General features: G+C 40.1%; 1 protein-coding gene across 6 annotated transcripts in view; it reads right to left on the reverse strand.

Annotated features, from left to right (window-relative positions):
• npnta (nephronectin a) overlaps positions 1-13,026 on the reverse strand; it is a 151,950-nt gene that overhangs the window by 81,485 nt on the left and 57,439 nt on the right. For all 6 annotated transcript variants that reach the window (XM_061909388.1, XM_061909379.1, XM_061909398.1 and 3 more), the window contains one exon: positions 3,739-3,831. In XM_061909388.1, the coding sequence (XP_061765372.1) occupies positions 3,739-3,831 (93 nt within the window). The remainder of the gene's footprint in view (positions 1-3,738; positions 3,832-13,026) is intronic.

The following is a 13,026-nucleotide window of genomic DNA, read 5'->3' on the forward strand; positions in this document are numbered from 1 at the left end:
GACAACATATGTTGTTCCAAAACCTGTATGTACCTTTCAGCAAATAATGGTGCCTTCACAGATGTGTAAGTTACCCATGCCTTGGGCATTAATGCATGCCCAAACCATCACAGATGCTGGCTTTTGAACTTTGCGTCAATAACAGTCTGGATGGTTCGCTTCCTCTTTGGTCCGGATGACACGATGTCGAATATTTCCAAAAACAATTTGAAATGTGGACTCGTCAGACCACAGAACACTTTTCCACTTTGCATAAGTCCATCTTAAATGATCTCTGGCCCAGAGAAGTCGGCGGCGTTTCTGGATGTTGTTGATAAATCGCTTTCGCTTTGCATAGTAGAGCTTTAACTTGCACTTACAGATGTAGTGACGAACTGTATTTAGTGACAGTGGTTTTCTGAAGTGTTCCTGAACACATGTGGTGATATCCTTTAGAGATTGATATCTGTTTTTGATACAGTGCCGTCTGAGGGATCAAAGGTCACGGTCATTCAATGTTGATTTCCGGCCATGCCGCTTACGTGGAGTGATTTCTCCAGATTTTCTGAACCTTTTCATGATATTATGGACCATATATGTTGAAATCCCTAAATTTTTTGCAATTGCACTTTGCAAAACGTTGTTCTTAAACTGTTTGACTATTTGCTCATGCACTTGTGGACAAGGGGGTGTTACTCGCCCCATCCCTTCTTGTGAAAGACAGAGCATTTTTTGGGAAGCTGTTTTTATACCCAATCATGGCACCCACCTGTTCCCAATTAGCCTGCACACCTGTGGGATGTTCCAAATAAGTGTTTGATGAGCATTCCTCAACTTTATCAGTATTTAATGCCATTTTTCCCAACTTATTTGTCACGTGTTGCTGGCATCAAATTCGAAAGTTAATGATTATTTGCAAAAAATATTTTTTTTTATCAGGTTGAACATCAAATATGTTGTCTTTGTAGCATATTCAACTGAATATGGGTTGAAAATTATTTGCAAATCATTGTATTCCGTTTATATTTACATCCAACACAATTTCCCAAGGGCTTCACGGTGGTAGAGGGGTTAGTGCGTCTGCCTCACAATACGAAGGTCCTGCAGTCCTGGGTTCAAATCCAGGCTCGGGATCTTTCTGTGTGGAGTTTGCATGTTCTCCCCGTGAATGCGTGGGTTCCCTCTGGGTACCTCGGCTTCCTCCCACTTCCAAAAACATGCACCTGGGGATAGGTTGATTGGCAACACTAAATTGGCCCTAGTGTGTGAATGTTGTCTGTCTCTCTGTGTTGGCCCTGCGATGAGGTGGCGACTTGTCCAGGGTGTACCCCGCCTTCCGCCCGATTGTAGCTGAGATAGGCGCCAGCGCTCCCCGCGACCCCAAAAGGGAATAAGCGGTAGAAAAATGGATGGATGGATGTACAATTTCCCAATTCATATGGAAACGGGGTTTGTATATTTGCAGTGTTTGACAGGAGCGTTGACGTTGTGTCTTTCTTCACCTCCCACTTAAAGCAAAGGAATGTGAGTCTATTAATGAACCCTAATGCCGGTGCAGCTTCATTTTCACCGCACATATGTTTTATTTGCACTTTGACTTGTCCTGTATGGAGTCTGCAACCCACCCGTAGATCGTCATCTGATTTTAAAGCTAGGGGTTTTGACACTCTGACCTTTAGTGACATATTCCGCTGGTAGTGATAAGGCGCGAGCAGCTCCAGCGGGGCGACGCACATCAATCGTAAAGCTCAAATCAATGTTTAATGAAGGCTGAATTTAAATGAGCAACTTTAATCTATGCCTTTTGAATAATTAAAATGGCGCCAGCTCAAAACACCCGAGGTTATCCACACTGAAAAGACGTTATCCAGAGATGATGACAAAAAAAAAAATATCTCAGAATGACAGTCAGCTTAGTTTTAGAAAAGATTTGAGGCGTTTTGATAAGCAGCGGTTTGGATCCTTTTACGTCTTAGGACAAAGCAAAGACGTCTGGACGGGTCAGACGGGAGCCACCTATACACCCAACACGCACAATGCCTCATTTGGAACATTCCGGAAAGGATTTCCACACCTCCCCTCGTCAAGCGAGCCCCTTGCTTTTAATTACACACTATCCTATTTCCGTCTGACGGCGTGAATTCCTCCAAGCTCCGGCGTGGATTTACGGCTTTGAGAAGGAGCTTTTTAACACGGCCGACCTGTCAGTGACGCCGACACACAACACACAAAAACAGCCACTCAGGGTTGTCTTGTGAGTAATTGAGATGTTATCTGGGCCTGAGAGGAAGCGCTCGTTCAACGCTGAGTCAGCTCTTTCTCTCCGTCCTTCACTGAGAGGAAGCGCTCGTTCAACGCTGAGTCAGCTCTTTCTCTCCGTCCTTCACGTGATGAAAACAAAGACGGTTCCGCTCAATGGCTTTCATTGTTTCCTTCACTGGGACCACCTTAGCCAGTGGGTTATCAGTGTTTGGGCACATTTACTATATATTTTATTTGTTACTATGTATTATATTTAGGTGCGCTCTAACCTGGAAATTACGGTAACAATTCAATTGTTAGCGCAGACTGTCTTTCTCTCTGGCACTCAACGAGGGTGGACGCTCCCCTGTCCTCTCCTGCTTGCTTCTTTGTTTTGTCTTAACTTTCTTGTTGCCTCTTTTTGCACTGCTCTCCAAATCTAAACATTGGAACTATTTAACTGGCCTCAACTAAATTGACAAGATCTTGGGTTTGGGGGAACCTGCTGTCGTGACGAAGCGGTTGTTGCTGGACACACGACGGACTCTTTTGAAAAGAAGGAGTGCCGCGTGCCTGGCGGCCCTTTTCTGTTGAGGACGTGAAGATATCCACCTATTCGGAATTATGATAACAGGACATCTGCTGATTGGAATAAGCGTTGCTCTGGTTTGTCGACAAATTGGAAGTTGCTGGCAGTCTTCAAAGTACCCCAAAGCTGCCACAAATGATTAGAGGATGCGGGAAGAACTGTGGATTACATCGGACTGTCTACCCCGCAGGTTTTGAGGGACAGTCATAGTCAATTTAGAGTGAAAAGCAAATTTTATTTTCACTCGCATACAAAATCATTCTAACTTGGATTGTTTCCCTGGCTTCGAGACTCTCCTGAAGAACAGCGCAGCGAAGACACAAACTCCCTTTTTGTCTCTCATGGACACACACCTGTTGTTGTTGACTTTGGACGAGACGGTACAATACATCAAGGCCGCGGAACAGAGACACACTACGGGCTTATACACACATCCACAAAAAAAATATACGCCACACATACAATCCCCCAACCCAACACCCTCGACGCAATTCCCATAGGGGTGATGAATGGATGGTCAGCGCCTGAGAGCGGCGACCTACCACCATGACCTTGAACTACCTTCCCTCTGTTGCTAGATATCTCGAGATGTATGTTGTAACATATATATGTGCTTTGCTATGGAGGTTTTTTCCCACTCCGAACTGGGCCCCCTTAGGAGCCCAGTCTGGATCGTATTTTTTAACTCATCCTTCCCCAGTGTTGACCTTTTTCCCATCTTTTACGGGGCGCCTTATGGCGACCCATCAGCGTTCTTGTTCTGTAACCCTGTATACTGTTTGTTTGTCTAATCTTGAACAGGTTTGTGCTGAAAACAAAGTTTTGTTGTACTTGTGCAATGACAATAAATACCTATCCTATCCTATCCTATCCTATCCCATTCTATCCTTGGAGTGTGTTGCAGTAGGTAACAGGTTGTTAAAGCTCACCTTGATTGCAGGTCTTGCCAGTGAACCCAGCGTGACATTTGCACTGGTTGGGTCCCACGCAGTCTCCGTGCTTGCAGCCCGGCTGGCACAATGCTGGTACAGAATGGAGAGAGGAGGAAGAGTGTTTAACAACACTGCTGCTTCATCAAAGGCCTTTATAGTGTGTAGGAGTAAAAGTAGCAGAATGGTTCACTTATGTCAGATGAGTCTTAATTTTTATAACTTGTTTATTTTGCTATGATGATACTTTAGGGCAGGTGTCTCAAACATGCGGAGACGTTATTTTGCGGCCCGCACTTTGATATGACAATTTAATGTATGTGCTGCCCGTGAGTTTAAACATTCTCAATTTTCATAGGAGTCCACTTAATATCAGGGTATCCATTCTCTGGTAATCCCTGCCGATTTTTACCCAATAAACAATACTCAGGGGGTGCCGCAATGGCACTGTTCTTAACGCCCTCTGAATCCTGTACAGAAAACGTGCAAGCCTATTTGATTGTTACATTTGGCTGAGCAGTCCACATGTGTGACGTTGCAAGACATATTTGGTCATCAGCTACACAAGTCGCACTGAGGGTGGCCGTAAAAAAAACTTAACACTGTTACAAATATGTGCGAGACTGTGAACCCACACCAAATAAGAATGACAAACACATTTCAGGAAAACATCCGCACCGTAATACAACATAAACTCAACAGATCAAATACCCAGTATCCCATGCAGCCCTGACTCTTCCGGGATACAATACACACCCCCGCCCTCCCAACTTGCGTCGGTTGAGGTTGTGTATATTGTAGCCCGGGAGAATTTGGGCTGCAAGGTGTTCTGGGTATTTGTTCTCTTGTGTTTAAGTTGTGTTAGGGTGCGGATGTTCTCCCAAAATGTGTTTGTCATTCTTGTTTGGTGTGGGTTCAAAGTGTGGCGCATATTTGTAACAGTGTTTAAGTCGTTTATACGGCCACCCTCAGTGTGACATGTATGGCGGTTGAGTAAGTACGTCTTGCAGTCACTAAAGTTGCTCTGCACAAGTCTCGCACAACATGATTTACAGTTGTCACTTTAGTTGTGTTATGTGCGCAATGACGAGTTGAAAAGCACTTGTTCTCTTATAGATGGTATTCTACGTGAAGGTATACCAAGGGTTAAGTGAGATTTATCATAAACATTCTAAAAAAATAGCAGTCAGTTATAAATACTTAATGGATATATTTATTGGATAACACTTCAATAAAATATGAATGTAAGTTCACAAACTGTGAAAAAAAAAATGCAACGATGCAATATTCAGTGTTGACAGCTAGATTTTTTTGTGGACATGTTCCATAAATATTGACGTTAAAGATTTCTTTTTTTGTTAAGAAATGTTTACAATGAATTTGATGAATCCAAATGGATCTCTATTACAATCCCCTAAGAGGGCACTTTAAGTTGATGATTCTATGTATAGAAATATTTATTTATAATTGAATTACTTGTTTATTTTTCAACAAGTTTTTTAGTTATTTTTAAATCTTTTCTTCCAAATAGTTCAAGAAAGACCACAACAAATGAGCAAAATTTTTCACTGTTATACAATTTAATAAATCAGAAACTGATGACATAGTGCTGTATTTTACTTTTTTATCTCTTTTTTACCAACCAAAATGCTTTGTTCGGATTAGGGGGTACTTGAAATAAGAAAATGTTCACATGGGGTGCATCGCTGAAAAAAGGTTGAGAACCACTGGTGGAAGTTAAAGCCAGTGCAGTCACGGCAGCCCTTAATAATGTCGGCCGGGTGAAAATTGGGACAACTTCGGGACATTCTGTGTATGTTTTTGAGACTAGCAGTTAGCATTTGAAGTAGCTGTAATGTTGTGAATAAAACAGCTTGGTGAGATGACAACTGGATCCCTTCTCTTATTGTTACATCAACAAATTACACTCTATGCCATACTATTGTTGTTGCTAGTCTTGTTTCAAAGCAACAAACTCAACAGCATATAACGCTACGTCTGTACATGTTGAATAGGGGGAGACAGCAGCAAGACAATCGCTTAAGTCCGCGTTCCACCACCAAATTATAGCTGACATCAAAGACATGCGCAGTAAGGGTAATTCCAAACCGAATTTCAGAAGATGTGTTCTCATGCTCTACAATCCAAAGGACTATTGGCATAGACCACCCATCTTGATCGAAACGAAATTTTATCCGAATGTGTGTGATCAAGTCAGAATATTCTGAATGTTTACAAAAAGCATTTTTACTCCGTTTAAGCGTTTAAGACAATTAAATGTGTTCATGTGCACATAACTAATGTTACTTCGCTGATACTATACTACCTTCAACAGATGGGTAAATTGCGAGACCAACTTCATTGTCTTGTTTAAGTGTTAACTTCCTTTATAGAGAACAGTGGAAAAAACAGGCCAATGTTGCGAAAGCCATTTATCAACAACACCCAGAAACGCTTCGCTGGGCCCAAGCTCATCTAAGATGGACTGATGCAAAGTGGAAATGTGGTCTGTGGTCTGAAGAGTCAACATTTCAAATTGTTTTAGGAAACTGAGGACGTCATGTTCGACGGACCAAAGAGGAAAATAACCATCCAGATTGTTATCTAAGCTAAGTTAGCCAAGTTATAGGCACAAACTTGAAAAGCCAGCATCTGTGATGGTATGGGGGTGTATTATTTTCATTATTAAAAGAATCCAAGTTGCTGTAAACGCTTCCTCCCACGGAGGATCAAATCTCGAAATGTCCGTCGGACCATCAGATTGTAGTTGGAAACTTGTAGGCAACCCTGGCGCTCTGTAAGCAGCACAAATGAAAGAAAGGAGCTTCTGCCACGGGTTAGCTCAACGGAGAGGAATGCTTGGCCGGGATAAGCTGGATCACAGGCGGCCATCAACGGGCCTCCGAGAGTATTTATAAGTGTCGGACTTGGCAGAGGGATCAGGGGACGGCCGGTGGGGTTGATCAACTAAAAACGTCCTCAGCAGCTGGAAGGCCAAACATGACGGATAGGCTCGTCGGTCCATTAACACTGAGGGAACATCCAAGTGGTGACACACTTTCACTGCGACCATGTGGTATGTTTGGGCATTGTTTGGTGCGACGCTAGCGATGCCTGCATTTTGATTAAGATAAGTGACCCTGCCCATCAATACAGTAATGAAGATTAATGCATTTGTAGATTACGTAAATAAACAGAAAAATATTTTTAGTATCCAATAAATCCAATAAAATGCCATAAACATTTTTCCATCTTAAGTGTTGATGTTTTGTGTAATGGGCACAGACGGAATCCATGCAGTTATGTTAAGCTCTTTAAGGTAATATCAGAGGTAGGAAGAAAAATTATTGTTGAAGTTGAACACATGACACTAACTTCTGCAGCCACTGTTGTTTTTAAACAATTGTTCAACAAGTTCTCTCTATACACCGCACCAGAAGCTGGAACTGATGTCTGATCTCATTGTCTGACTGCGGCACGCCATGTCGCCGTGTGAAATTGAAATAAAAGTTCCTTTAATATTCTCCTGAGAACCAGCTAGAGTCAGACATTGTCCTGTTATGCAAAACACAAATGTCCACTGAATTGGACGGTGGGTCTAAGGTGGCTATGAAAAACAGAATTGACTAAAACATTGATATATGGTGTATTTTGGGGACCCTGGCCTAGAGTGTAAGGTATTTAGATAAAGTCAGGCATGAAAAATAGCTACAGGTGGCGCTAAACTCCCTGACCTTGAGGAATTTTAGCGGAAAAGGTGGTACAACACAAGAACAAACTGTGGAAAATGCAATACTTCAGAGGTTTGAGATTTTTTTATTTTTTTTAATCAAGTACTACTGGAGAAAACACTTGGCTCTCCTAGTACCACTATGATGACCAACAATAAAATACAGTACCATAGAGTAATTGACCTAAATATTCCTTAAAAACAAGGCAGATGTTTTATTTACCAAGTATATTTAATATTTTTGGCCACTGTAACATTACACACAGTTTGAACAGCAAGACCGTGTTTGAATATTTAATTAATTGATTCTTTGGACCACGAGATGGAGTACACGTACTGTACCACTCGTGGAACAGTTGTGTATAAAGAGAGTACGGACAACCCGGTTTCGCCATGTTACGTAGCAGTTTGAAACCGCAGCTGAGCAACACTGCACTTCCTCATTATACGGTTATTTTAATTGAGGAGTGTTTGCCACGTAAACATGCTCTGTTGTGTGGCATGGGGATGCGCCATTAGCAAAAAATGCGGGAAGTGAAGGTTCGCCGGGAAGGTTGGAGAGTCAATAACAACAGTTTGTTGTGTGAGGTAAGCAAGTATACATGGCAAATGTGGTTTATTGCACTTTCAATAACAGTGAATTATTACACTTTTCCTGACAAAACTTAACTTCAAAATTGCACCTTTTCTGAATGTGTCACCGATAATCCAAACTAAACCAATACATTTTACGGTGAAAAACAGCATTAGTTCAGTATTCAAGTTAATTTGGTGATAATGAAATCAGGAAGACATGATTTGCCACAACAAAACCTATGTAATAATATTCAAAAAAGCAAAAGTAAAAGAATAGGCATATAAAGCGCGATTATTACCAACAATACATTGGAAGCAGAGACCACAGTTGGTGGAAAACACAGCCGTAGAATTGCACCTAAATGATATATATATATATATATATATATATATATATATATATATATATATATACAGTGGGGCAAAAAAGTATTTAGTCAGCCACCGATTGTGCAAGTTCTCCCACTTAAAATGATGACAGAGGTCTGTAATTTTCATCATAGGTACACTTCAACTATGAGAGACAGAATGTGAAAAAAAATCCAGGAATTCACATTGTAAGAATTTTAAAAAATGTATTTGTAAATTATGGTGGAAAAAGAGTATTTGGTCAACCATTCAAAGCTCTCACTGATGGAAGGAGGTTTTGGCTCAAAATCTCACGATACATGGCCACATTCATTCTTTCCTTAACAAAGATCAATCGTCCTGTCCCCTTAGCAGAAAAACAGCCCCAAAGCATGATGTTTCCACCCCCATGCTTCCCAGTAGGTGTGGTGTTCTTGGGATACAACTCAGTATTCTTCTTCCTCCAAACACGACGAGTTGAGTTTATACCAAAATGGATACATGGATGATACAGCAGAGGATTGGGAGAATGTGATGTGGTCAGATGAAACCAAAATAGAACTTTTTAGTATAAACTGATATATATATATATATGTATATATATATATATATATATATATATATATATATATATATATATATATATATATATATACTGTACTGTGACAAAATGTTTTATTGTAAGTTTATTACCTGGAGTATAATTAGAACTATATTTAGACTTATTATTTTGGTTTATTTTGTCAGGAAAGCTAATTCCAGAAAGAATCAATTGCATGCTTCCGGGCACAACCGCACACGTCCTACATACCAAATACGGTGCCTCACATTTAACTGTCCATTCTTCTTTCTATGCATGACTCTGACTAGTGGTACACATACAACAGTTTAAAAATCAGTGCAACAATTGATGTGTACTGATGATACTCAAATTGAGTTACTCTTGAGTGTAAAAAGATGCAAAACTGGACACTGCCCAGCCCCCGTGTGTGGTATAATTTACTGTATTGAGTTTAACCATTAAATTAGGACAGAAATGTCGGATTGTTCTTGGACATAAGTCTTGTTACACAAAAATACCATACTAGAGTAATTATATTTTATTTTGAAAACCCTAACATGCTATAATAAGATGAGATCATTGTAAAAACTTTTAGTATTGGGTATGATTACTATGAGCTTTTGGGACTGCATTCACATGTCTCGGCAATAACTCACCTAATTTATAGGTGGAATCATCAGCTCACCAAGATTCTTTAGTTTTATCCTCCAAGTCTCCCTCTTCATCTTATATTCATTGGTATTTTTAATTCTTGGTTACCTATTTGGACAATCCTTTTATGTGAAAGCTGAAGCATGAGAAGAAGCGCCCTTCTGCTTAAGAAATTGCTATTTCTTGTGGCAGGGAATAATGTCCTGATACTTCAAGCTGCTGATGTGGTCATCCACTCTACAGATCTCACACACACACACACACACACATACTGGATAGAAACTAAAACCAAAATTTGTCCTCCACAAACTTGACTGTTTACTGGGTTATTTTGGCTCCATGCACGTTCCAACTGGTCTTCTACAGCATTGTCAATAGATCTGTTGTTTTGCCACTTTCCACCAACATTCCTTTATGTGAGCTGTGTGCTTTGACAAATGTAATATGTTTTTTTATGTTGTAAAACAAGAACACATACTCTATTTTTTTTTCTTAATGCATTCTCTATTGTAAATAAACATTAGCAAAAATCAGCAAACGATGGAGTCGAGGGGGGCTATTTTCTTACACCCACAAAACTCTCAAAATAACCATCCAAAAAACCCCAACAAAACTCCATTTACATTTCGTGATCTGAATATTAACTTTGTATTAGCAAAATTGTTATTACAAGTGCTAACATTAAGAACCCATTTTTAGCGGCGCATCGATTATAAAGCGGTAAAAAGCTTATGCTGCTATATTGACATCATGAGCTGAGTTTTATCATGTCTGTTGTCCCTCATGGAGTCTGCAGTGAGTAGTAATCAGTGATGTTGAAGGAAAAAACAAAGTGATGCGGCGATGAAATTAATGCAACGCCATATGCTTGGAATATTACATGTTACTTTAAATGTGCGTGTTACTACATTACATTTCTTGCTGATTGTATTGTACCATATTTACCTTATTAGTGATTCCCAGAACCCCAAAAAGTCTGCAAGCTATAGAGCGTTTTTTATTCAGGCTCCAGTATCCTGGGATTTTCTACAGATAGAGATGCTACCTCAGTAGAAACATTTAAGTCACATCTTAAAACTATTTTATACGCCCTAGCCTTTAAATAGACTTTTTTAGACCAGTTGATCTGCCACCTCTCTTTTCTGCTCTGCCCCCCTTTCCTGCGTGGAGAGGTTATCAGGTGGCCACGGATCAGTTCCCACAGAGGAGGCACTAGCTGTTCCAAGTTGGGACCAGGGGTGGACCACTGCTCTATTCATCAGTCTGTGGCGACTTGGCACTCCAACCTGTCTGCATGCAAGACAATCCCTTGCTGAACCCCCTATGAACTGAACTCTCACATTATTAACCCTAACCACTCGGCATCCATTGTGCCAGTCACCCAGGGGGGCTGGTGGGGTCCTCACATCTGAGGTCCTTTCCAAGGTTTCTCATTGTTCCCATTGGTTGGAGTTTTTTTCTTGCCCGGATGTGGGATCAGAGCCGTGGATGTCATGGTTTGTGAAGCCCTTTGAGGCATTTGTGACTACGGTAAGGCTATATAAATAAACTTTGATTGATGATATATACTTTAAATAATTTTCTTATCCCATCCATATAAAGTTTGAATGCAGTGAAAATGTCTGCCAACTCAGCAGCAGACTCGGTCTTTAGACTCTTGATGGTCAGCACTTTGGTCTGTGGTTGAGTCTTGTGCAAGTAGTTGGCGGTCAGGTAGAACTTTATATCACTGTCTGGTGTGCTAAAGTGCTTTTTATACACAATGGGCCTGATTTACTAAGGTCCAAAAACCACGTGCTTAACAGCGTGTGCAAACTATAAAGTTGTATGTACTGTTAGTGGGCGTGTTGTGTGTGATCTACTAAGACTGTGTGCAATTGTAAAGTGGTGCAGACCACATTATTCAAATTAGGTTTTTGCATGTACTATATGAGGCTTATGCCACGGACAAAATCGATAATTCACTGCACATTCATGTTATCATGCTCCTCCTACATGTCACAATATGACCCCTTCATGCGCCTTATAATCCGAAGCGCCGTTTGTAAGAAAATAGTTAAAGTTAAAGTACCAATGATTGTCACACACACACTAGGAGTGGTGAAATTTGTCCTCTGCATTTGACCCATCCCCTTGATCACCTCCTTGGAAGTGATTTAACCCCCAATTCCAACCCTTGATGCTGAGTGCCAAGCAGGGAAGCAATGGGTCCCATTTTTATAGTCTTTGGTATGACTCGGCCGGCGTTTGAACTCACAACCTGCCGATCTCAGGGCGGGCACTCTAACCACTAGGCCACTATAATCCGGTGCACCTTATGGTCTGAAAAATACTGTATGTTGACAAGCATATAAGGAAATAGCAGCAGAACAAATGCCTCCTTTCCGTGCTAAATAAAGATGCAAAAACAGCGCTTGCAGTTAAATTCAAATCTTGACAAAAAAAAACAGACACGCTAAATGGATTGCGCTCCTTATTCTGATCACTAAAGAGACCCCAACCTCCGTTTGCACGTTTAGTAGATCGGCTTAAGTGTGCTATCAAGTTTTAGTACACGAAAACCTTTAGTAAATCAGGCCCAATGTCTTTTATGCAAAATTTGTCACAAGAAAATATCAAATATGTGATTAATTGAATCATTTAAAAATATGACAAAACTTTTGTCCTTGCAAAAAAAAAAAAAGATCAAATATGTGATTAATTGAATCATTTAAAAATATGACAAAACATTTGTCCTTGCAAAAAAAAAAAAAGATCAAATATGTGATTAATTGAATCATTTAAAAATATGACAAAACTTTTGTCCGTGCAAAAAAAAAAAAAAAAGCTATGAACATCTAGACAGTTTTTAACGATTTAATTTTGCAACAGGTTAATAAAGTGAAAGCCCTTGACGTTGATATGAAACATTTTTCAAAACGATTGATTGATTCGAAATAGTTATATGCCATTGTAATGTATAGTGTCCCGATGCAAAACAACTTTTGTCAGGGATGACTCACTAAAAGCGGAACCAATTTTTTTTTTTTTTTTTACGTTTTACAAAGGTCTACAAAATTTGCCGACCTTAAACGTCAGTCCGTGTACGATCATTCCCCAAAGTTTCAGTTATCTTGGTCACTTAGCATATAATTCACGACATTTCCAAAATATGCTCAAATTAGGCTGTACTGTGTTTGGGGCAAACGTCTAAATTGTTAATTGCTTAAACACATTCCTCTTTAGTGTTTTAAAATTCAGATTTTGCACAGTCCCATACTCTTTGAACTCAGTAAAATGCTTTTTGAAAGGGCATGATGACACTAAAATGTTGCCTGTACTACAAAGTATGTTTTATTAGAGAAATTGACCTCCATGCGAAATGTTTTTTCATAATTGACCAAGACATGAGGGGGAGACTATTGTTCCAATATTTCATGCA

The sequence above is a fragment of the Nerophis ophidion genome, linkage group LG01, assembly GCF_033978795.1.
Source record: "Nerophis ophidion isolate RoL-2023_Sa linkage group LG01, RoL_Noph_v1.0, whole genome shotgun sequence".
Lineage (NCBI taxonomy): Eukaryota > Metazoa > Chordata > Actinopteri > Syngnathiformes > Syngnathidae > Nerophis > Nerophis ophidion.